Raw genomic sequence first — 23,807 nt, 5'->3', positions numbered from 1 at the left:
GTAACTTGCTGATGATTAACAAAGCAGACCTGGACCAGAGCCAAGGCTAGGAAAAGTCTGAGTTGTGGCAGAGTCGTTGTCCACTTGTTCATCTGCCAGAATCTGGTTCACTGCTCATAGCCTTAGCCATTTCTTAGCATTATTTAGGGAAGATTGGGAAGACTTAAAAGATCCACAGCACTGACAGCCTTGGCTATCTGTTCAGGATAAGCTTGGAAGGAAACTACTGCATATTTAGTCATAAGGCATGCTGCATCGCTGCAAAGAGTGTTTGTAAGCAATTAAAATCCTGCTCTCAACTGCATTTTGTCAAGAACGGATCCACTGTTAATCCTGCCATTTCGGGGGAGATTTACCACGTGTATCATCTGGGTTTGTTAGTGGAAAAATAATGCCACCAAGTGAGTTCCGTTGTTCAAATAAATGTTCCAGCAGTATGTTCAGAGCACAGATGACGCTGTGCTGAATCTGGTTAATGACCTGTACAGGTTTCAGCACAGTGGCAGTGTCAACATATTTGATATGGTGGAAGCCTTGTTCTCGCTGGTTTGTACAAACTCAATTTTCCAGGGGAGGTGTTTTATCATTTCTTCAAGGGAGAAGCTCTGATAGCCGAGGAATGTAGACTTTGCAGGGAAGGCTTAGGTACAATCTGGAGTAAATTGATAGAAATCTTTTGGCGTTATGCACCTAAAGATATTCAGTACAGAAACTGTTTGCGAGTACTAGCGTTTTTTTCAGTAGCAAGGGAGCTGATCTCATCTCCTTCGGTAGATGTCTCGGTGGGGAAGACGTAGCCATAAGCTTGAGGAGGAAGCGGTGAGAATCAGGGTTAGGCAAAGACACGAAACAGCTGACATCTCTTCCGAGGTGTACCTTGGGTCAGTTGCATCATCATGCTGCAACTGTTCCTGTCTTGCTCGTCCTCACAGCGTAAGATGTGAACTTTCTCAAGCACGGACTGTGGCACCCCATCCTATCTCATCTGTCATCTCAGCTGGGACTTCTAGTTTCTACTTGAAAAGCAATCTACGGGTGGATTCAGCTTGAAAAAAATCTGCCTAGTAAGAGCATGGGACTTTTCAGCATATTCCTTGAGACAGCATAACAAGACAAGTAAATGAGATTTCAGATAGCATTTTTTAAATAATTACTTCCTATTTCCAATTCAATTCCCATTGCATACTTTGTTTTTTTTTGTCTCCTTCTTGTAAATTCTTCTTGCACTCTAAACAAAAGCAAATATTGCTTCTGAGTGCTTGAGATCTCAGATGTTCATGTGGTTTGAGAGCATTTCTTTGAAGCAAGGGACGCAGGCATTTAGAAAGGGCTATTTACAAAGAAGGAATGGCCAGAAACTAAGGGGACCAGGAGTTGTAATCGAAGTTGTTTACCGCATTTGGGCTGAGCTTAGTCAGAGATAAGATTTAAGTTATGGGAAATGTTCTCAGAAGAAATGTAAAAGCACTTCCAAGCTGAGGACTAGCTCGTGGAAAGAGAGCACCTCGTTGTTGAGGTTTCCTTGCTCTCTTCTATTCATCTGTGTTTGGAGAAGGTAAGCTATGGATTCTCTGGGTGAAACAACTCTGTGTGTTTGTAGTTTTCAGTTGTGCGGGTCTAAGAATAGAGTGGAATCACGTACTTGAAAGTTTCCTTGACTTTCCTATCAGCCATTCCAAAGAAGGACACATCCTCTCCTCCCTGCTCCTTAAACTGCTGAGAAGTCTGATCATTAGACTTCTGTGGAATTGACACATGCTTTAGGGACAAAATGGAGCAATTCCCAAGGGGACTCAAGTACATGCCTATTTTATAGAGATAAATTAGATGGGGGCCCCACCCCAGCCACTGGAGCTTCTGCACAAGTCACAGCATGCTTTAAAAAAAAAAAAAAGCCAGTGTTGCCAGGGAACAGGCACAAAGCAGCCAAGCAAGAGGCCAGTGGTCGAGTTGGAAACAGAACCCAGAAGCCCGAAGTGTCAGTGCATTCTCTGCGAGTGACCCCACGTTGCTCTTGTTGTGCAAACACCAATTTCCTTTCGTGATGACGTGGGGAGCTGGGAGCAGCGTGAGGCCCTCTGTCTTAGCCGGGGAGCCAACAGGCTGCAGCCATCCTTTGAAATGTGGTCAGTCCTGTAGCAGCAGCTCCCTGGGAATCAAAAGCTCCCCACGCAAGATGAGCTTTGTGTGATCATCAAGGTGTTAGGAGGTGTTTTCTGTGACCGCTGGTCTGGTTTTCGGTGGTACGTCCTTGCTCGATAAGACATGTCTCTTGCTGTAAAACTCTGGGCGATTTTGAAAGGAGTTAATCATGATTTTGAGATAACGCTTTGCCAAAACCACTCATGAAATGGAGGCAGGTTCACACTGTATGCTGCAGTTTAGATAAAGACTTACTAAGAATTACACAGATATATTGTGCTTAGGGATAAGAGATGAGTTTCCAGGTGGATGATTCAATTAGAGCTCCACATTTTTGTGTGGTACATAGTCTTCCAGCTTCCCTGGCTGTTGAGTGATTCTCTTTCTGCAATCACCAGGTGCTCTGTGGTGAGGGATTAGTTCTGTGCTAGGTTTAACCCCCCACCAGTGTGCCTTCCTTAGAGTCCCAAAGATCTGCCCTCATCTTTCTGAACCAGGGAAACCTTTTTTCCCCAAACTCTTCAGCCACCATTTGCAACCTCTGCTTGGTTTGGATATTTTTGTACATCCACCTGCTTTCTCTAAAGCCAGAAACTTCCTGTCATTTCTCTTGGTATAGCTGTGGTGCACTTGTGGGGGGCAAATCCATGCCTCCAGATGAGGAGTTTGCTAGACTATGGTAGGATCTCGTAAGTAATAGGCTCTGCCTGAGCTACAGGAATATTGCTGTTCAAGGCTTTTTTCCTTACAGAATTACTACTTTAGGTTATTTAAACATAGCTCCGCCAGGTCGTTGAGCTCTTTTAACCCAGAGCAGTTATCTGGTGGAACCGTAATGGATATGGCTGTAAAAATTTGCACGTAGTCCTCCAAAATAGCTTTATGAGCTATTCAGCATCTGAATTCTTAGCAGTTCAGGAGAAGATATAGTTGTGTGTTGAGAGATGCTTTTTTTAGTGCTTTTTTCAGTAGTATAAAAATACCAGAATGCAATGACTAAATAACCTCCAAAGTAAGGAAGAAGCTAGTTTTTATTTGCATGATATGTTTAATTTTCTTTACCAGAGCGTGCTGTATTTTTAAAATTAGACCTGGATGGGATGCATTTTCCCTTTTACATGGAATCTTTCAACTTTAATTTTTTTTCCTCCGTACTGATTCAAAACATAGGATCTAAATAGCAGCATCTTTCATGTCATATTAAGTTTGGGTTGTTTGTTAACTTCAGCCTATTTTTTGTTCACTGTACATGTATTAGAAATCTCATTAATGTGCCTTTCTTTCTAGATCCAGTTCTCAAAATACACTATTTTTAAATGCCCCAGGTTGACATTTTGACATCTCTGAACCACTTCTTACAATTGCATCATCTTACACACCTTTTTTTTTTCCTTTTTTTTTTTTTTTTTTTTAAGAATCAGCATTTTCTTTCAGCCACGAAATTCTGTTGAAGAATTCCTGACCAGCTCTATCATCATTTCATATCGATGTGCCACCCCATTTTCTTTGTCATATAACCGGAAATTTCAGTACGGGGGTGACATGGATTCGGACTCGGATGCTCTAACTTCAGAGCTCATGAGTGGGCGTTCTCTGACAACAGAAACGTGGGGGTGAGCTGCTGAACTCCAGCAAGCAGCAGGTGCAGCTGGGCTGCCAGCACTTTTATCTTGTTAATTGTATTATTTTCTATGTTCATTTTACGAAGTTAGCACCAATTTAGAAAATACAGCCTCAGCAGCCCCTGTATTTGGTGTATGGATTGTAGAGGATATTGAATTTATAGCCCTGACCTGCTCTCAGAAATGTAGTTAGAATTTCTATTGGATTCTTGAAAACTGAAGTGGACTCTTCTATTTTGGACTTTTCTTTTATTGTTTTGTGTACCATACAAAGCTGGTTTTGCTGAGGCCTTTGCTAGAGTTAGAACATCTTGGTTAATGCGCTAGCAAAGCAATTTTCCAAGCATGGAGGAGATGCATGGAGGAAATTCATGCCTTGAAAAAAAAAAAAAAAAAAAAAAAAAAAAAGGCAGCTCAACCTTCCTGCAGCAAGCTGTGGCATAGGCTTTGTTCCTTGACATCAAGAGCAAAATGGGAATAAGATCAAAGCTGCGGCTCTGCCTGCTTGTAGGATGTGGGAAGAACATGACAGATCCCAGTGGCGCGTCCTGATCTGTGAGGATGTGAGTTGTGGTGGGTGAGGCAGGGAATGCTGGAGACACCGATTCGTGGGGGAGGTTGTAGGGGTGGCAGCTGCGTCCATTGGCACTGGTACAGGCTGGCTGCTGACACCCATGGGCTAGCAGGAGGATGTGCTCCAGCAGCTTTGTGGGTAGAGAAAATGTCCTGGATTAGTGCTGACAAGAGCCGGGGAGAGAAGTACTGTGAGAAAGGAGTGATGGATGTGAGTCCCTCCTGGGCTTTCTGTGCAGAGTAACCCCTCCTCACGAGCAACATACCACGTTTTTGCTTTAAATGTCCTTATGTATCACTTCCCACTTCAGACATCTCTTGGTTTGCTTCCCAACATGAGGGTTATTTAAGCCATTTTGAGTCATTTAACTTGGGATAATTCAGTTTGCCTTGGACAAGGCTTTTGCACACTCAAATGCTTTCAAAACTTTCTTCTGCTCCAGTGTTCATGTTTTTATGTGGAGGCATGTGTCACATTTATTGCAGCTACTCATGTTCCTGTGTATTTTGGTGGAATGAAGCCAGGTCAGAGGAAACCTGAGGCCTCAGAGTGCACAGGGGTGTAAGTCACGGGGCTGTACCAGTCCCAGCCTCCAAACTTCTTCCGTCTGTTTCACCATCTCTCTCTCACCTTGTTCCCAGTTTTAACACCCACAGGGCTCCTGTCTAAACTCTTCCAGATCATCTTTTTATCCCTTGTCTAAGCTTGTCGCTTGTGGGATATACCTCCTTTTCATCACTGTATTGAGTCTATGTGGCAAGGTTTTGGCAGTGGGGGGAGGTTGTATGGGTGGCCTCTGTGAGCAGAGCCCAGCAGCTGCCCCCTGTCAGAGCAGAGACAGCTGGCTCCAAAAGGGGCCTGCTGCCGGCCAGAGCCGAGCCAGGGAGCAATGCTGGGGATGGATGGACCCCGTAGGACGGAGCTGTGTGGGAGCAGTGCTTGAAGAGCTGCTGCCTGTGGGCAGCCCCTGCAGGATCAGCTGGGGAAGGACGGCATCCCGTGGGAGGGACCCCACGGGGAGCAGGGGCAGGGAGGGACCCTGAGGGAGCGGCGGAGACAAAATGCTAGAGACTGACTGCAGCCACCATTCCCTGTTCCCCTGTGCTGCTCAGGGGGGAGGAGGTAGAAGGTGGTGACAGTCCCTCCTGGCGTGCTGTGGTGCTCCACTTGCCTGCCATCTCCAGCAATGGAGTTGTGAGCCAGCAAGAAATCCATGTGGCGTGCAGGAAAACACTGAGGTCCTGCAGCCTCTCATTCCATGTTTGTATAGCATCCAGTGGAGTAGTCTCTTATCTGAACTGCTATACATGTACAAATACGTAGGATTACTCAGGAGAGTGTGGAGGATTAACTCTATAATTCATACAGATTGATGGTAATGAGAGAGCTTCTTAGGGAGGACGCTTCACAGCACTTTGTTAGGCCTGCTTTTCCTCTGATCTCCCTGAAGTGTATCACCTGTGGGCTTTGACAGTGTCATTTGCTTTAGGAAATTCCAGGACTATCTAAATCTGTGTTTTAAACCTCCTCCACACACAGAATCCAGCTGTGACAACCTTGGGCTCTGTACCCTCTTGCTCCAAGCTGCTGTGCCAAAATAGAAACAGGCTTTTTCCTGGACGGGCTTTGTCCTGAGGTGACCTCTCGGTTTGTGAATGTGTTCTGACTTGGCAAAAAAGCAGCCATGTGAAATATTCAGCGTGACAGCTGGGAAACTGTGTGCACCGTGGTCTGGTGACTGACCGGAGGAGCAACAAGTGCCCGCTGCAGAATGACGCGGTCGGTGCCGGAGTCAGCTCTGGCAGGTTTGTGAGCACATCTCTGCTCTTCTTCTGTAGCTCAGGCGTGGAAACGCTGCTTTTGATGTGAGTTAGAGAAGCGGGAGATGTGAGATGAAAGGCAAAGGTCATAAAATCCATCACTGGCCCAGGGATGGACTGGTGTTTACATGGCACCTTCTATTTATATAGCCTTAGGCGTGCAAAGCTAAAAGAGGATTTGGCTGCATGTAGCTTTATAGGGGCAAAGTGCTCCAGTGACCTTCCTGGGCTGTAAACTTCATGTTTGATTCATATCTATTTACAGGTAAAGAAACAAGTATTTGAGCAGCAAAGGCGTTACCCATTTGCCACAAAGCCCGTTTGTATAAATCTCAATTAAGTCATTCTTCTTAGTGAAAAAGAAAAGCCAGCACTTACCACAAACCCCATGACAGTGCATTTATGGCAGTTTAAGTCAGATGAATAAAGGTATTTGGAGGAAATTTCTGTTAGCTCCTTGGCAGTTACTGTAGTGAGTACTGTATTGGAGAAATATATATGTGATTTATCCCAGTTGGAGTTACTGCTGGGCCCCCAGTTTAAGCTCATATACAGTACTACAGACAATATGCTGGGATGGTTTGGTGTGAACAATGCCCTTCTCTTGTTTAGAGATGTTTGCTTATTCTTTCTCTTGGATTTTTAATGTCCCAGGTGAAAGCACTGAGTTTTCCAGGCTTATCAGTAGATTAAATTTGGTGAGAAAGCAGAAAACTCAGTCATTTTTTTTCAGCTACTTTATGATATATAAGGGAACACTGAAGTGTTTCTTTTTCTCCTCAAACGAGGAATGTCAGGTAGACTATTTCCTGCCTTTTTCATCTCTCTTAAGAATATGGGATGGGAGGCCTCAGAAGCATAAAACTGCTTTTCCTTAACCAAAAAGACGAGAGTCATGGAGCTTTAATAGTAATTTTTTTTCCAACAGTTCTCAAACATTTGCGCTACATTAGTTTTGATGATACAGGGTTTTTAAAGGGGCTGAATTAATCACTTTTTTTTGGTGTTAATCAAGTGACACACAGGTGATGATGTATCCTCTGTCTGGTAGATCTGGTAGATCCTTCTGGAAAAAAAAAAACAAAACATAAAACAGCATTAAAACCAGACCGAATTGACGGTATTTAAAAAACAGAAGTGGAAAACATGCCTCAGGTCCCTAACTGTTACTGTCAAACAGAAAAATGTAAAATGTGCGTTTGGTCTCTTGTGTTCTTGGAGACCTCAGCTGCGTTCAGTAAATATATTCAGTTACTAGGGGTAACTTGGATGATGCTTAGGCGCGGGGAAGAGAGGGAAGGAGGGCTGCTCAGACAAAAAGCCGACATGTGGGTGCAGCTGGGCGAGCGTGCGTGTGCTGCCTGAAGCTGCAGCCTCGCAGGGAAGGGATGAGTTAAAGTGCTGGAGGCTCACGGCACAGCTCGTTCCTTCTGGAGTATGAATACCAAATGCAGAGCGTCTTTGCTTTGCTATGTTAATGGCTTCGGGAGCGCCTCCGCGCCTGAACCGGGCACATGTGTTTTGTACAGGTGTTGGATGGTGACAACACGCAGGCAAATCATGATCTTCATGCCCATTTGAAGAGCCTTGGCTTTGCAAAATGTAAAGACAGGGTACGCCACTCTGTCTCCCAAACCAGACCCTAAAGAGGTGCAGTTGTACCTAGTAAGGGCACAAACGGCTCAAATTTGCTTTACATTTAGATCAAGCTGTGGCGCATTACCATGAGAACATTACAACCTGTATTTCCAGCACAGTCACTCGGCTGTCACGAATAATGCTGTCAAGGCAGGGAGAAGGAAAATCGAGGACGCCCAAAATAAATCTAACAATGTGCTCGCACACACTGCAGCTGTATTGCATCTTGTTTATTATGCGCAGCTCTTCTTCCGCCGCTCCTCCCACCCTGTTAGGAAAATGTTCTGAAGGTTTCAACGCGGAAAGCTCCGTGGTTGCTGATGCAAAATGACAGCAGTAAAGTGGTTGTGATTGGCACCACCTCCAGACCGGGTCTGAAGGCTTTGTTTACAAGCTGCAGGACTCTTTGCACGAGCAGGAGATCTGGTGGTGAAAGAGTATATTTAGTTGTATTAGGAAATGGAAACACATCCTAAAGGCTAAGAGCACCAAGTGCTGCTTGTGTAATGCTGTGTTACGTTTACAAGATACCCAAGCCTGGCTCTGACTGGCTGCAAACAGACTTCTGGTGAAAAAATGAAATAAAAATGCAGACAGCCTGGGAGAACGTCTTCCAGATTGCTCGTAAAGACTTCATAGCAATTAGCAAAGTTAATCCCAACGTGGGTGCAGCAGGCTTTGCATTAGGCCATGCAGATACTGGGGCAGGACTTTGGTGTTTACAGTACCAATACCAATATTTACACAGGCTATAGGCTCGAGTGATAGGCAACCAGACCTGCCACGAGAGCAAGGGAGGTGGTATTGCTTAGAAGGGGATGGTAAACAAAGTTATTACTACCAAGAAAGTGGGAAGTCAGGGCTGTGTGGGCTGAATTTTGTCCTTATTTGGCTTGGGGGAATTATGTGATTTTATTCTATGACTCAGAGTTGTTTTTACAGCATTTGCGTCACCCAGCGAAGTTGAATCTGCATAAGGCCCAGCGTGTTCCAGGAGGGAATATTTTGTTCTGTAATGTGAACTCGCTAACACAGACTGGCAGCTTTCTTGTTTTGCTTTTTTTATTATCACCACCGCTCAGGCACAAACTGCAAAATTTCTCCGAGCCGTCAGGTTGTGTTACCACGGGCAAGCAAATGCAGCATCAGGGAAAATCCTGACACCACTCGGAGAGGCATTTTATAATTCAGCAGGAGTGATTTTCACTTGCTGAGGGGGCTGCAAGCTTCTGGTTTGCCTCCTTCAGCCTCCGTGGAAAAACACAAGCCTGTGCGCTGGTTAGGTAATTTAACTGCTCTCCTCAGTTCCACCCGGATCTGGCCTTATTTCACTTTCAGAGCCTCTCCCATTACAAGTCATCCCATCAGAGGTGCCACAAGTTAGTCACTGCCCTGGAGTGCCTGGGGTTTTTCCATCCAGGATGGTTGCTGTGGGCTTTGGCACGCGGCGGCGTAAGGGGATGTGGGAGCTGAAAGGTGAGCTCGGGCACCGGTTTGAAGATCCAGCAAATCCAAGCAGATCCAAATTTAGGGCTCTTCAGGCCAGATCGCGGGCGCCGCAACCCCTGTGATGCAAAGTGCTGATCCAGTCCTGGCACGGCCTGCCTGTTCGGACGTGTCCGTGTGTTTCTGAGAAGTTATTTTGGTGCTGGCAGGCTTCACGGCAGGTCAGGCGGTGGCTGCCCGCGCGGCTCTGCGGGGCTGGATAGCGTTTCTCTTCCTGCAGCTGGCACGGAGCTGTCAGAGAAGCATGACGCTGCCATAAACACCCCCCTGGCTAATTGGACAGAAATGAGGTTGCTGTGCCCGCACCCGGCGGCACCGGGCAGGTGGGATTTTATTAGGGATTTTATCCCGAGACCGAGCGTAAGGTGCAGGCGTCCTGGCAGTGCTCGCTCCCCGGCTCCCTGCCTCCTGCGTCCAGAGGAGAAGGAAACAAAACGCAGCCGATGCGATTATCGGCTCATTAGCCGAATCCCATCAGGAGCGGCCACTCCGCACGTTCTCGGTGATTTAATTCCCCCGTTTAATTAAGTCCTCCCCTAGACACGATTAGCTCACATTAGAGACTAATTACCTGTTAATTTTCAATTTGGCCCTGACTGAGCTTTCTTGCCTCGTGTCAGATTTGCTCCAAAACTGCCTCTTCATCTCTCGGTCGGGGTTTCTGTTGATCTTGCTGCCTCCCATGCCACCTGCACGATGGCAGCGGTGCTGGGGGGGCTCCTGGAGATGCCGCCCCTTCCCCATCCTGCTGGGTCCTTCCCACCCACCTGGGAGCTCCCATAGGGATGTGAGTACCCAAACCAGAAATTATTTACAGCACGAAACTTTCATCTTTGCGGCTCCTGCTCCACTGGTGCCCACTGACTGTGGACCTTGAGGTTTTATTTGTTCATTTTTTTAAATCTGTTTGAGTGTCTGTCAAGCCAGGGGCAGGCTGGACCTGAGGGGGCTGCTTGTGGCCAGGGCTGGCTGCAAGGGGAACTTTCGGTGCATGGTGCACAGGGAGCTTTTCCTGGGGTCTGCTCTCTGCTCCAGAGGGTGCTTCTGCATTTTATTCATAGGATGGTACAGTGCGAAATGCAGAAGCTGTCCAGGAAACAGAAGGCAACGCTTCCCCCACTGCAACACCCCCCCTGGATGTGTTTGCAAGAGCCCGGCTGCTATTTCGGTGCATTTCTGCCACGCAGAAACCTCCGGGCAGTATCTGTGAATCGTGCAGCACAGTGTCACGGTTTCGACAGGAGGGGGTGACAGTCCTCTTCTGATCCACGCCAGCCCGCAGCTGCCTGCTGTTAGGGCACTTCTTCAGAGGATGGTGGGCTGTGGGTTTGCCTCTCCCCACACCACGGAAAGCAAAAACCTCACCTCTGCTGCTGGCCAGTACAAAGCCCAGGGCTGCTTGGAGCATAGTTTTAAGTTTTTTAATTCATCAGTTCCACAACCTACTCGTTATTTTGCAACTTTCAGAATGTGCCACTAAAAATCAGAGTGGCAGCCCCAAGCAGCAAGATTTCCTATTTTTCCTAGCTCACACCCATTGCTCTGACAGCGGAGAGTGCGGGTGGGCTGCCACCAAATGCACCCAAACAGCTTCTGGCAGTGTTCACCAAGCACCAAGGAGGGTGAGGATGTTTTTTGGGTGTCCTGCGGGGTGCAGGGATGCATGGCCAGGGCTGTGAGCTGAGCTGCTTCAGGAGCTTGGGACATGGCTGCTGCCCCAAACCCTGCAGTGGTGAGCTGCAAAAGTGTGCTGTCACCTGCCAAGGGAGCAAGGAGACAAATTATGAGTTCAGGAGATGTGTGGGAACATCATGGGAGATTAAGTGATCCTGGCTTTCCTCACGAGGTGACCCCAGGACAGGACCAGGCTCCCTGATCTCCTGGGTTTCCTCCACCCATCTGTGGCATAGGAGTGGGGACAGGAAAGGAGATGGCATTTAGTGGCCCTTGGTGGTCCTTCACTGTGCTGTCTTGCCCTGTGGGGCACAAGGGTGCAGGTGGGTGCAGCCAAGCAGTGCCAGGCACGGTGCCACTTCCCCATCCCACACCTGCACCCGCAGGTGCTCCATGTGCGTCCCCAGCACAACTTCTCTGAGAAGTGTGAAAGCTCTGCCGAAATCAAAAGGAACCAATAAGCATAGTAAAAAATTCTGTGTAGAATCTTTTTTTTTTTTTTTTTTTTTTTTTTTTTGAGGGCTGCGGTGTCTTGCAGAGCCCTGGTGTGATTTATTTTTAATGCTGCACGTCTAGCGCTCCCTTCACCTTTCTCACAGCTCCGCTTGAGCGATGTGGTTCTGCAGCCTGTACGTTCGTTCCCCTGCCTCTTACGCGTGGTGTTCACCTCCTCGGTGTCTGCTGTTTCCCACCGTCCTCGCGCAGCAGATGTTCTCTGTTACAACGCAGAGCGGGCACGGTAGCTCCAGCAACTTGTTGCAACACACTTGTTGCTAAAGCGCAGCTGTTGCTAGCGCAGCTTTTCTGACAAGAGCAAGGAGAAGTTTGGGCTGCCCGACTTTCTCTGGCCCTTGCCCACGGGCCAGCCTTTCTCAGTGGTTGTGCATGCAGCTAACCTGCTCAGCACCCCTGCAGGAAGCTGTCACTGCTGCAGGCTTCCTCGTGCTAGTTCCTTGCCTAGGAGGGGGTGAAAGGTGTGTGCGTGGCTGAGGGAGGACTCGGCCACGATGAAAAGCTTTTAGTGAGTTCTGCTGTGTTTTCAGCCAAGTTCTCAATCTGGGGCTCAATTATTCGGTGAATGCGTTTCCATTTTGATTATATGCTTGGGAAGGCATGGTAAGTTCATTTAACAAATCTTCCAGATCACCTGCAAGAGCAAACTGTGCTAACCTTCTGCTTAGTGTGCTGATGATTACGCTGTTGAAGTTCACTTCTGCATAGGTGATTGGCTTCTTTCCTATCTGCCGGCACCTAGGTTAGACAACAAAATTATCCTTGTGTATCAATAAACAGGTAACGACGAGTGCTTTGTGTGACGGGGTGCCCCATGTTACCTGGGGCTCAGAAGCAGAAGTCAGGTGGGGAAGGACAGCGAGCAGAGCACAAATTACCTTGCAGCATGGTACCATGGCCCAGGAGAGCTTCTGCTTTGCTCCCACCAAGCACCTGAGCTGGCTGCAGAGCAGGCTCCTGATGCGGGGCCAGGTAAGTGGTGAACAAGCCCCAGATGTCTGTGCTGTACGAGGGGGAGGAGGCAGCACTGATCCTGCCACGTTGGTGGGAGATGTTAATCACCAGGAGGTAAATAACCTGCCTGCCGAGGCCTGGGGGGGCTGTTGGCTTCAATAACATATCACATGCTGCGGGTTGGCTGTAGAGAGGCTATTCCAAAAGGTGTTTGCAGGGCTGTGGAAGCGGCTTTATGAAGATGAATGGACTCGCCAGCCATGAGGGAATTGTGCAGCGTTCCCATCGGCTAACAAGGAACTGAAAGCTGTCGGCAGCCTGGGGAAAGCGCAGCCCAAGGAGCTGAGCAAGAGAAAAGCATCTCTGGGCTTGTCACACAGGACAGAAATAACCCTGCAGGGCTGGAGCAGGGCAGCAAGGACAAGCTGCATGAGCCCAGGACCCCAGGCCCTGCATCCCTACACGCCATCCCTACAGGAAATAGGGCAGGCTGGCTGGATCTGGCACTGCCGGCCGTGCCATCTCCCTGTCTGCCTGTGGGACACGAGCAGCAGCTGCTTGAAGGCAGAAGCAGGGGAAGACAGCAGCAGCACGGCCCCGGGTCAAGTTTTACCAGCAACCATTTGTCCCTGAAATTAAACATCTGAGCATGGCCAGCCAGCTTGAGTAAAAAGAAATGTAGTCGAGGCCAAGACTCAGAGTGGAGAGCTGGGAGATGCAGATTCAAGCCCTCAGCTTTGGTTAACAGAGAGCCAGATTCCCTCTCCCTCCCCAGGGCTGCTCTGGGTATGGCAGGGAGCGTCCCCATAACCCCAGCGATGTTCTCCCTGTGCTGCAGCACTGCGACAGGAGGTGGGAGCTTGCTTCGAGGGTGGGTGCCTGTGGCTGCTCCTGCCTTGTAGGAAGTGCCATGATTGATGAGCACGAGCAGGACATGAAACCGGGTCAGATGGACGGGTTGGGAGAAACCCCATGAGCTGCTGTGGCCAGGATGCCATCAGCAAACCCTCGCACCAGGCAGTGTGGGGGTGTTGACCTTGACGGAGCCACGGTCTGTCCCCGGGGTAAGAAAAGCTCTTTGCTTTGTCTGCGGTCGGCCTGAGGTGTCACTGCGCTGTCGGCAGGGGTTTGGGCTGTCTGACAGTGCCCTAGCCTGTGGTTTGCGGTGCGCTGCGTTTGCTTCAAACTCCCTACTCTAGAGTGTGCTGTTCCCTTTCACAAGACGCTCGTGCTGCTGGCTCCAGGCTCCTGGGTCTCTGCTCCCACCACAGGGTATGGCTGTGGTGCAGCTCTGCCCGTGTGGGGACGCAGGTTGGGGCTCAGCATGGAAGCCCAGGCCAGCCCAGTGAAGGAGAAACCATACAGCGGGCTGTGCTTCGGCCTGTAATGCCTGCCCTTGGGGCAGGGCTATGCACTCCCAGCAGTGAGACGTGGTCACTCAGCAGAGGCTGCCAGAGTGAATTAGGGGCTAAAAGCACCTAACTGGTCTTTGGGGTGAGGCGGGTTTATGGCTGAAATGGATGGAAGGTCTCCACGCAAGTCCCTCCGACCCCACAGCGATGAGGAGGGTTGGTAGGGCTGCAGCAGCACGAACGGTTCCCCGAAGGGCCTGAGGAAGCACCAGCAGGGATTATACAATTTGGGATTTCCTCCTAAGGCTGTTGGGGTGTGCAGGACAGCTGCTGCCATGGGAAGAGGGAAGCGGGCACCCAGCTGCGCAGGAAACTGAGGCCGGGGTCGGGTGAGGGGACACAGGGCCCTGGTGCCACCGGTGGTGACGCAGGGACCGCAGGTGGTGGCCAGCGGCCTGTGTAACCAGCAGCAGTGCTTGCTGGTGGGGAACACGGCTAAACCCTTAACCCACGTGAAGTTTTCAAGTGAAACACGTGGAGGAGTGCGGGGGCTGGCCCTGCGAGGTGTGCCCACGGAGCTGAGCCAGGACGGCTGGCCGGCATGTGCTGCCTGAGCAGAGTGGACTCCTCCGGGTCATGCCCCAAAGTCTTTTATTCTCCAGATTCTTTAATTCTTTCACCAGTAGATCAGATGAAGACATTATTTACTTCTTCTTTTTCTTCCCAGTGGCAGCACAGCTCCTGAGGAGGAGCGCTCGGTGGCAAAGCATTGGCAGGGCAGAGGGGCAGCAGTGAGGGCTGCTCCCGGCCCCAAGCCCTCACCAACCAGCCCTGAGTCACGCTCTGACAAATGTCAAGGTGTGGTTTAAAGGCCGAGTTGTTTTCTTTTTTTTTTCTTTATTCTTTTTGAACACAAGCCTCTTTTATCTACCCCTCGGTAGTCAAGCTTTTCTGCCTAAGCAGACTGGAAACTTCTCACCAGACCTCTTTCTCACGTTGCCATCTCATTTCGGCACCATGGGTGGTCAGAAAACAAAGCTGGAGCTGCAAGGGCTGGCAGAAGGCACCGTGGTGGTGAGCTTGACACTCCTCTGTGGCCCTGCTCACACAGCAATGCTCGCTGGCCAGCTGGCTGCCCACAGCCAGAGAGTTTCCCAGAAGTGGAGACCTCAGTGCTCCCCACAGCAGCCTCCCCAACTGTGCTTGCACCGAGGCGGTCGCATCTTCTCAGTGCTGTGGTCGAGAGGCATGCGTGGGCTCGTGAGGGTCGGTGACACATGGAAATGTGCTGCTACCATCCTCGGAGCTGCTGCTATCAGCACGGGGCAGCACGTGGGCTGCTGCAGGTGCTCCTGCCTCCAGGTGCTTCTGCAGCATTGCTGCCGGGGCTGCTGATTTTGCAACATCCTGCCACCATCACCCCCAGATGTGACTGCTGAGGTGCACACAGCTCTCAGTTTAACAGCTCCCTCAAGCCCCTAGGACCTGCTAGTCCCCATTGCCTGTTGCGGAAGAAGAGCAGGGAGGTACAGGAGAGCGTGCACATCGCAGCAAAACTCTGCTTACCTGGTACAGAGCAGCCCCTCCTTGCTTGTGACAAGCAGATTTGTTGCTGTTTTGCAAACCAAACAGCAGGTCCAGCCCCTGGGGAGCTGCTAATGGCTCACACACCAGGTTGTCCCCGAGCCCAGCATACCCTCCCTGCTGACCCACTGCCTCCACTGCTTGTCTGCATCGGGGGGAAAAAGGAGACAGGACTAAAGCTTCTCCCCTCACAATCTGCTTTCTGCAAGCAGACAGGTTGTGATTTCCTGCTATTCTCACGAGAACCAGGACCTAAAGGGAATACACCAGCTGGTGAGTGCCTGGCCCGTGGCACTTTTGTCCCCACAAGGTCTCCAGCAGCTTCGTCTCAGTGGCGGTGACTGCAACGCACCCAGGTGGGCTTTGCAAATCTCTTTCCTCCGGAGTGCAGTCAGCGGGGTGCAGAGCAAGTGGGCAGGATGGGGGTGGACCTGCAGGTGGTGGGGAGAGGCACGCGAGTCCCAGCTCAGCACCCCCAGGCACGCTTCCTTTGGATAAACTCATTGCTGTGTGGGTCAGCCCCTTCCCTCCAGCCTGCCCCACAGCACCAGCCTGTTCGGATGCTGGTTAGACGCAGGTCACTTTAGGGAGGTGCCAGCCAGATGCCTTAAGACTGAGGGAAAGCCAAGACAAAGCCAAAATAATGCGGCTGGCTGCTTTAATTTGCAGGAAGAGCCAGGCAGCAGCAGGCTGGTCCACAGGCGAATCTTTCCTGCTGTATCAAGCATAAATTAATCAGGTATTCCATTTCCCGAGGGGAAAAAAAAAAGAAAGAAAAAAAAATAAGCAGAATAATTCACTTAGAAATAAAGACTAGAGCCATTTTTCCCTTTGACATGTTGAACGCAATTACCTGAGGCATGGGAGGCTGAGATAACTCACTCATTCAGCCCCCACTCTCCGCAGAGACTGTCATCATTCTGCCAGAAAAGGCTTTAAAAAACAATTCACCTCCTGAATGCTGAAACGCTGCCATGTACCAAACCTGTCCTGACGATTTCCACACACCAGCTGCAACACCACAAGCAAAATGCTCCCTTCGACGGGGCAGTGTTATTCTCAGGGCCATATACACCATGCAAGCTCCCTGTGTTTGCTGTCCCTTTTCCCAGCACTGTTGGTGTCCCCTCCTTTAGGAGCAAAGCTCACCGACATCCTATTTGGAAAGCTCAATTAATTGCAACCGTAAGCCTGTACTTGCCCCCAAATATAATCACATTTAGGCTGCACCCTCCACTCCCACCCCCTTGGCCATTATCTAATAGGCAGTGGAGTAATGGCTTTGGGTAATGCTGTTTGAATGGCAGGCATCCAGTTCTGGCCTGGTTTATTATTTTTTTTTATGGTGGGGGGAGTGTAGTTGGGCGGGGGGAGTTTGTCTGCAATCCCTGTTTTGCTTCTGGAGCTTTACAGGACAGACATATTCTTCCATCTCCACTAATCCCCCTCTGATACTGAGGATTTTCCTGCCATTAAATGATAGCTTGCGAGAAAAAAAAAAGCCAACTTTCCCGAGGCAGACCCGTGCGGCTAATGGCAGCCTTGTGAGCAGGAGGGAGGACACAGCCACTGCCTGGCCAGGTAAGTGAGGCATCTAGATGCTTTCTGCTGGGAATTTTCGTTTGGGCTGCTCAGTGCTAGTCTGGCGATGCTCTGCGCCAGCACCTCTTGCCTGGGGAGGCAGCCAGTCCCTGACCATTGGCGATCTGTTCCCACCTCAGGTAGGAGCACACCCTTGGCACAGCTGGCGGGCAGGATGTGGACCAGCTCGTGAAAAAGATCAGCAAAAAGCTGCAGGAATTGCTCAGAAGCTCGGTGGTGGAAGGAAGGCGGGCGCGGATTGCTGGGGACCGCATCGGTTCAAAACCGTGTGCGAGAGGATCCTCTTTCTAAGCATAGACCTTGCCGTGGGACAATGATGCAGGCAAATGACAGAGGCTGAAACCTGCCTCAGCTCTTCCCGTGTGCTTTTAGATCCCTCACGTTTGCCTGCCAGACCTGAAATGCCACTAGTGAATAATCAAGGTAATGTTTGCCATCATTCTAAATGGTGAGTAGTACTCTTATTCTGCATTACCCAGTAGCGGGTTAGACAGATTGTTCTGAAAGGTGTAGGTTAGATACTCAATTACTGCAATCATTGTCTCTTCATCCTTCTAAAATCTCTGCAATTATATTTTTTTTAATCTCTCACTCTTCCTTTCAAATACCGAAATAGTATATTATGTAAAAGAGCAAAAGAGATCATCCCTGGGTGGAACTTTGTTTATTCCTTAATCTCACTGATATTTTTTACCTTAATGCTGTATTTCACCTTTTTTTTTTTTAAACACACATCTCATCTGCACACCTCTGTGCCAATGAATTGGAGGCACTGTCCAGCTGCTGCCCTGCCTGCCACGGTGTTAAAAGCAAAGAGCATCCTTTTTGGGGAAAGAATAAGAAAGGCAAGGCAGGAATGTTTCATGCTGTGTTGGTCAGAGGAGATCCGAACAACAGTGGAGACCTGGTCTCCTGTGCACTGACCAGCAGCTTCGCCCGAGGGTTTGGTGGGGTTCAGACAGAGGATTTGGGTAGATTTCGTTTGCAAGAGAAAGAGGGAGAATGACACAAAAAGTCACTGCCAAGGGGCTCCTCTGAGCTTCTGTTGCAGGGAGTGTTTTCTAGTTGGCTGGTCCTCAAGGGCTTGCTTTCTGTGCTCTGCACAGTGCGAAGAGTTACGTTTGTAGATAGAGATCTTAAACCTGTGCTGTGAAATGCCACGAGAAGGCCTAGATTTAGCTCTAATATACCTTGTGCATAAAGAGAACAGGCTGGAAAATGGCTTGGGTGCACACTTTTTCTTTATCAATCGATCAGAGAGCAAACAGGGAGTGAAAGGAGAGGATTTTGTTCACTTCTACACTGCACACAGTACACATAGCTTCTGGGGGAGGTCTGCTCCAAAGGCCAGAGACATGACTGAGGTTGGGGCAGATGTAGCTAAACATTGAGCTTGCCTGGGACAGCCTCACCTATAGGACAGCCTGTGCACATAAGTCCCGCTGGATGTCATCCTGAGCCTGTGAAAGGCTCTTGCTCCAGAAGCAGTACTTCTATCAGTTGTTTCCAGACAGCCACTTGCAGCCAAATGTTTGTGAACAGGCAAATCCTTAATCTGTCTGGACCTCAGTTTATGTAACTGTGCATCAAAACCAACACATGCCCCTGTTTGCACGCAACAACATGGAATGGTGCAAAGGGCAGCCAAAGACAAGGCCCTTGCGCAAAGACAGAGCCATCTGAGGTTTGTTGTCCTCTCTCTTGGCCTTAGGATCTACATTTATTGCCTACCTAGGGCCCTGCACGAGGGGAACTTTCCTTTAGCTGCAGCTGAGGAATAAGTAGAATGGGTCAGGAGAAAGGAGAAGAGCATATGAACAAGCAATCAAGCAATGACAACCTGCATAAAATCCTTTCCCTCTCTCAAAGTCCTTTGCTGTTGTCTATTCTCAAGTTTTGCTAATTCTCCAGTCACGATAGCATCGCCAGGCTTGGCGAGACCCGAATTTCAACAGAGGCCAGAGCTAAAGGCCTTCTGTGCTGCTCCCTCCACATATTTAGATCTGCTTTCCATGCTCAGTGGCCGGGACAGTTTGAGCAGACCCAGGCTGGGAGGCTGCTGAGTCGACATGCTGTCAGCGGGGACCCGCGAGGCAGCAGGTTTCACAGGTCTCATGCCTGACGAAGCCACAGGCACTGCAAACTCACAAGCACCGTACCGCACACGTTGCTTTCAGAAAGGATGGAGGAAGGGCAAAGCAAAAGCGGTTCAAACTGTCATCTGGTCCGTGCACTGAAGCCCTAGGGGCTGTGAAAACAATAATAGATCGATGTTTGCTGAGCCTGCCTGGCACATCGCCTCACAGGTCTGGCTTAATAAGAATCCCCTCAGGAACACAGCTGTAGTGAGCAATCACTGCTGCACAGCAGCGGGGAGAGGTGGTCCTGCTGCCAGGAGCACCCCTCCAGACAGCACGCCAGAGCGTGGGGGAAAGCCCCTTCCTTGCCCTTCGGCCCCTGGGGCTCGCCAAGCACGTGGCAGAGCTCCTGTGGTCCCAGCAATGCTGTTAATAAAGCTGGCTGGTGGTAAAGATGGTAAAAAGTATGAAAGGGTTGTGCCTGTGTGGGAGCCAGCGAACCGCAGCAGCAGCAAAATCATGCAGAAGCTGTACCTCTGTTTCCTGCTAATGACTGCATGGAGAGGTTGCTGGTGTGACAGCGAGGAGCAGGTAGGATGTGCCTTTGAGAGCAGTTACAAAATGAGATCTGTTTTCTGTTCCTGCTCTCTAACGAATTTATTTCTTAGGCACCTGGTTGCCTAGGTGTTTCCACCCCCCCCCCCAAAAAAAAAAAAAGCCTGTCAAAGCAGGCTGATGTCTCCTATTCCTTTCATTCTTCTCTGATTTGTCCCCAGGAGCTTTCACCTTCTCTTCCTTGTTGGACATCTGCCTGCTTGGGACTAACTTGAAAAGAAACCACAGCACCCACACACCTCCCAGGTGTCAGGCTGATAAAATGACAAAGGGGCTGATCCCATCAAGCCTAAGACACTGTGGTGACTGTCTAGAGAATTGGCAGAACAGTAGAAACTGTGCTGGAGGGTGCAGAGCATCTCATTTGTGATTAGATCACTAAGAAAGCATCTGAACGATGCTTCTGAATTTGTCTTTCCTCGTGTCTGTCTACTGAAACGTAGCAGGAATCTGTTTTTAAACGCTGTACAGCATCCTTAGCAGCTGACAGTTCCCCTTACAGTGCTGCACCAGCTCATGGTTTTGGTGGAAAAATGCTAGGTTTATGAATAAAGAAAAGAAAGAAGCAAAAAGCAGGAATATTGACTTGCCCCAGGGAACTAACTGATCTCCCCTGCCCGCTGCTGGGACAAGCATACACTGCCCTCCTCCCTTCCCCACACAGAAACACCACAACCCACACACAGCTGATGGCCTTCAAAGCATCTCGGCCAGCTCCCCTGGCCAAACCCTGTCCCATCAGCTTTTGGTGACCGGTCAGGGGGATGTGGTCACAGAATCACAGAGTGCCTGGGGTTGGAAAAGGCCCTTAGAGGTCAGTGCTCCAAGCCCTGCTCAAGCAGGGCCACCCCCAGCAGGCTGTCCATGCCACAGGACCATGTCCAAGTGGCTTTTGAAGATCTCCAAGGAGGAGACCCCACAACCTGTCGGGGCAGCCTTTTCCATCCAGTCTAGATGATTTCCCCCCTTAGGGAGAGAAACTCTTCAGAAAGGATGGTGTAGGGACCTGACCCTTTCTCAGAGGGTTTATAAACCACCAGCAGATGTCTAGGAATTGCTTACAAGGGCTTTTTGGTCAGCGTGGACACAATTAGCCTGGCTGGAAGGGATGCAGGGGCAGCACAATCTTTTCTCACACCTAACACATTTACTAACGATGTTTCTCTCTCCCCTTTCTCTCCTCCCACACCTCCATGGGGTCGGCGTGCCCCTCTCTGGCAGTGATCCTCTGGGTGCCCCATGCCCACGCGGTGTGGGCCTGCGTGCGGGCCTGCCCGGCCAGCTGTGTGTGCACCCAGGAGCGGAGCTGCTCCGTCCTCTGTGACCGTGCCGGGCTGGGGCAGATCCCCAGCGAATTCCCTTGCGAAGCCTCCTCCATCAACCTGGATAAAAACAGCATCAAGTTCCTCGCCGAGAGGGCCTTCGGGACATTGCCTTCCCTCAAGTCGCTGTCCCTCAACCACAACAACATCTCCTTCATCACCCCGGGGGCTTTCAAGGGGCTGCCCAGCCTGACGGAGCTGAAGATGGCCCACAACGAGTACATCCGCTACCTCCACACGCGGACTTTCACCGCTCTCAGGAGGCTGGTCAAGCTGGACCTGGCGGACTGCAACCTCTTCAACATCCCGGACAGGATCTTCATCGAGCTGCCCGCCCTGCAGGAGCTCCTCTGCTTCCAGAACAACTTCCGAAGGATCCCGGGTGCCATCAGGGGCATGGAGAACCTGACCCACGTCTACCTGGAGAGAAACAGGATCGAGGCGGTAGCCTACAACTCCCTGCAGGGCCTGATCAAGCTGAAATACCTGAACCTGCAGGACAACAGGATAAATGTCATCCACGAGCGAGCTTTTCAGGGCTGCCGGAAGATGGAGTACCTGTACCTGAATGACAACCTGATCAGTGAGCTTCCAGAAAACTCCTTTGACGGCCTGAGGTGCCTGAAAATGCTCAACCTGGGGGGGAATTTCCTCAGGAACGTTTCCAACACCTGGTTCCGGGACTTGGTGGAGCTGGAGGTCCTGTACCTGGACCGCAACAGGATCAACTACATCGAGGAGGGGGCTTTCGAGAACCTCACCAGCCTGGTCTCCTTGCACCTGAACAGCAACAACCTGACGACCCTGCCCTTTTCTGTCTTCCAGCCCGTGTACTTCTTGGGGCGGCTGTACCTCTTCCGCAACCCCTGGGAGTGCGACTGCCGCATCGAGTGGCTGAAGGAGTGGATGGAGAGCTACGGGCTCGTCAGGGACATCCCCTGTGCCTCCCCGTCCTCGGTAGCTGGGATGGACCTGATGGACGTGCTCTACGACAGATCGCCAGAAGGGTACTGCCTCGACCCGGTGGAGCTAAACGTCACGTCCGACAGCCCGACCCCAAGCGGAGAGCCTTTCTCCACCACGGAGAGCAAGTTCAACAGCCTTATCTCTAAACTCTTGCTCCAGATGGGCCTTCCTGAAGAGGTGTCAAACACCACCGAGGTCTTCAGTAACGCCACGCAGCTGGATGGGCTGGCTGATGGGGCTTCTGCTGGGGCAGGGGAAGGTGGCTGCAAAGCCACCTCCTTCTCTTTTCAGCTCCCAGCACTTCTTACGGTGGTTGTTTTCCAGAGCAAGTAGTCCAAGGGCTGCCTGGAGCATGGGTCCTGCTTAAGCATTTACTCCCTGTCCCTGCCTAGCCCTGGGCACCACCTGGGGCTGCTACGCCAGCTCTTGCAAAAAGGAGAACGGCACCTGGGGAGGGTCTGGGGGAAAGACGGCGTGTTGGCTGAGACCTCAGATGGGGTTTTTATCCTTTCCCCCCCACTACCCTGGCTCATCTGCAGGAAAACCAGAGAGACACGTTTTCATCAAAAGTCTTCTCAGAGGAAAAGCTATTTCAACACAGCGGCGTACTCATTAATGACTGTTTCAAATGTGTTCTTCTTTATCAACAAATTTATTGTTTCAAGGAGTATATTGTTTTTATTCATAGGTTATTTCATGGCCTGACAGCTGGAGCAGAATATGGTGAATGCAGCCAGGCTGTAGGAAATATTTTACATTTCTACCACCAATGTATATCACATGGCATGTCATATTACACAATGCTAACCAACCATGCTGTCATTTTCTTTTATATGACATCTTATATGCTTTGCCATTGAAATCTTTAATGAAAGCTGCTACTCTGACCAGAAGGATTTATATTTTCTGTATTAGAGCACATGAACAAAACAATTTGATATTTTTCTCTCAAAAATAAATTAGTTGCTCAAAAAGGTTTTATTCTGACATCCTTGAATTACTCCAGAATTCTTTTTGAAGGCTCAGTGGGTACACACAAATGCGCCTTTAATAGTCTAGAGCAAATGGCAAGGTGTTTATTGCAGCCCAAAGAACAGAAATGTTGACTTAGAAAGTGGCAGTGCTTACATCTGTGTTAATTAGCAATGCTTTAAAAACAAAGAGACTATATAAAATACACCTGTGTGATATTTTAATTAATTAAATCCTTATATGTGGCTTACCATGCTGTGGTGTACATGTTCATATGAAATTATATGACATATACAATCCTTTATTACTGCTAAAATGTCATGAAATGAGAATAAAACTGGAAATGAATTAAAACAACCATTTCAAACATTTCCTTAACACCCCCGCCACTTTTTTTTTTTTCTCCATCCTCACCTTTTCATGAACAATTCAACATGAACATGAGCTCCAGAGACACTGAAAGCCCCCATGGTCTGGCAGTCCTGGGCATCAGCCGTTTCTGACTCGCAGCAAGTTTTATTTGCCTTCTGAGAGCAAAAAGGGCCACAGCAAGCCCGTGAATGCTATTTAACCCAGCGTCTGTGGGTGAGAAGCTGGTGCATGGCGGGTCCAGCCTGGACCTCCCCCAGTCCCTGCCCCTTCACAAAATGACCACACATTCCTAATCTGGTGGAGCAGCTGCTTCGTGAAACATGGAACCCTCCCTTCCCCTTTTTTCCCCCCATCAAGCTGTGCCCGTGCATTTTGTCACCAAAAAGGCCACATCTCCACTGGCTTCAGGACATGTTCGTGTGAGCAGCTGGGTTTGGTGGGCAGCACCCTGTCCAAAAAGATCTACTGCTTTATCATTAGCACCAGCAATTTCTAAGTACG

General features: G+C 49.7%; 1 protein-coding gene across 11 annotated transcripts; it reads left to right on the top strand.

Moving 5' to 3' along the window:
• The first annotated feature begins 11,493 nt into the window (after window positions 1-11,493).
• Window positions 11,494-23,185, top strand: NYX (nyctalopin). Of its 11 annotated transcripts, XM_068686085.1 has the most exons (6): window positions 11,494-12,092; window positions 12,270-15,735; window positions 16,049-16,118; window positions 16,863-16,960; window positions 17,101-17,404; window positions 20,896-23,185. In XM_068686085.1, the coding sequence occupies exons 5-6, from the start codon at window positions 17,308-17,310 to the stop codon at window positions 22,293-22,295; spliced, it is 1,497 nt and encodes a 498-aa protein (XP_068542186.1). In that variant the 5' UTR covers window positions 11,494-12,092; window positions 12,270-15,735; window positions 16,049-16,118; window positions 16,863-16,960; window positions 17,101-17,307; the 3' UTR covers window positions 22,296-23,185. The 11 variants fall into 11 exon arrangements, with proteins under 11 accessions (XP_068542186.1, XP_068542218.1, XP_068542170.1 ...); XM_068686117.1 differs by having other exon boundaries at window positions 12,270-12,461; window positions 15,592-16,960; XM_068686069.1 differs by having other exon boundaries at window positions 12,270-12,461; window positions 14,523-16,960.
• Window positions 23,186-23,807: the final 622 nt, after the last annotated feature.

The sequence above is a fragment of the Anas acuta genome, chromosome 1 (genome assembly GCF_963932015.1).
Source record: "Anas acuta chromosome 1, bAnaAcu1.1, whole genome shotgun sequence".
Classification (NCBI taxonomy): Eukaryota; Metazoa; Chordata; class Aves; order Anseriformes; family Anatidae; genus Anas; species Anas acuta.
This window is presented reverse-complemented; position numbering and strand designations above follow the sequence as displayed.

What these genes read in the sequence shown, in the direction of transcription:
- NYX (XM_068686128.1), top strand. Translation starts at nt 17,308, where the DNA reads ATGACAGAGGCTGAAACCTGCCTCAGCTCTTCCCGTGTGCTTTTAGAT. An exon ending in GCCACTAGTGAATAATCAAG is followed by an intron (nt 17,405 to 20,895) that starts GTAATGTTTGCC and finishes CCTCTCTGGCAG; the next exon opens with TGATCCTCTGGGTGCCCCAT.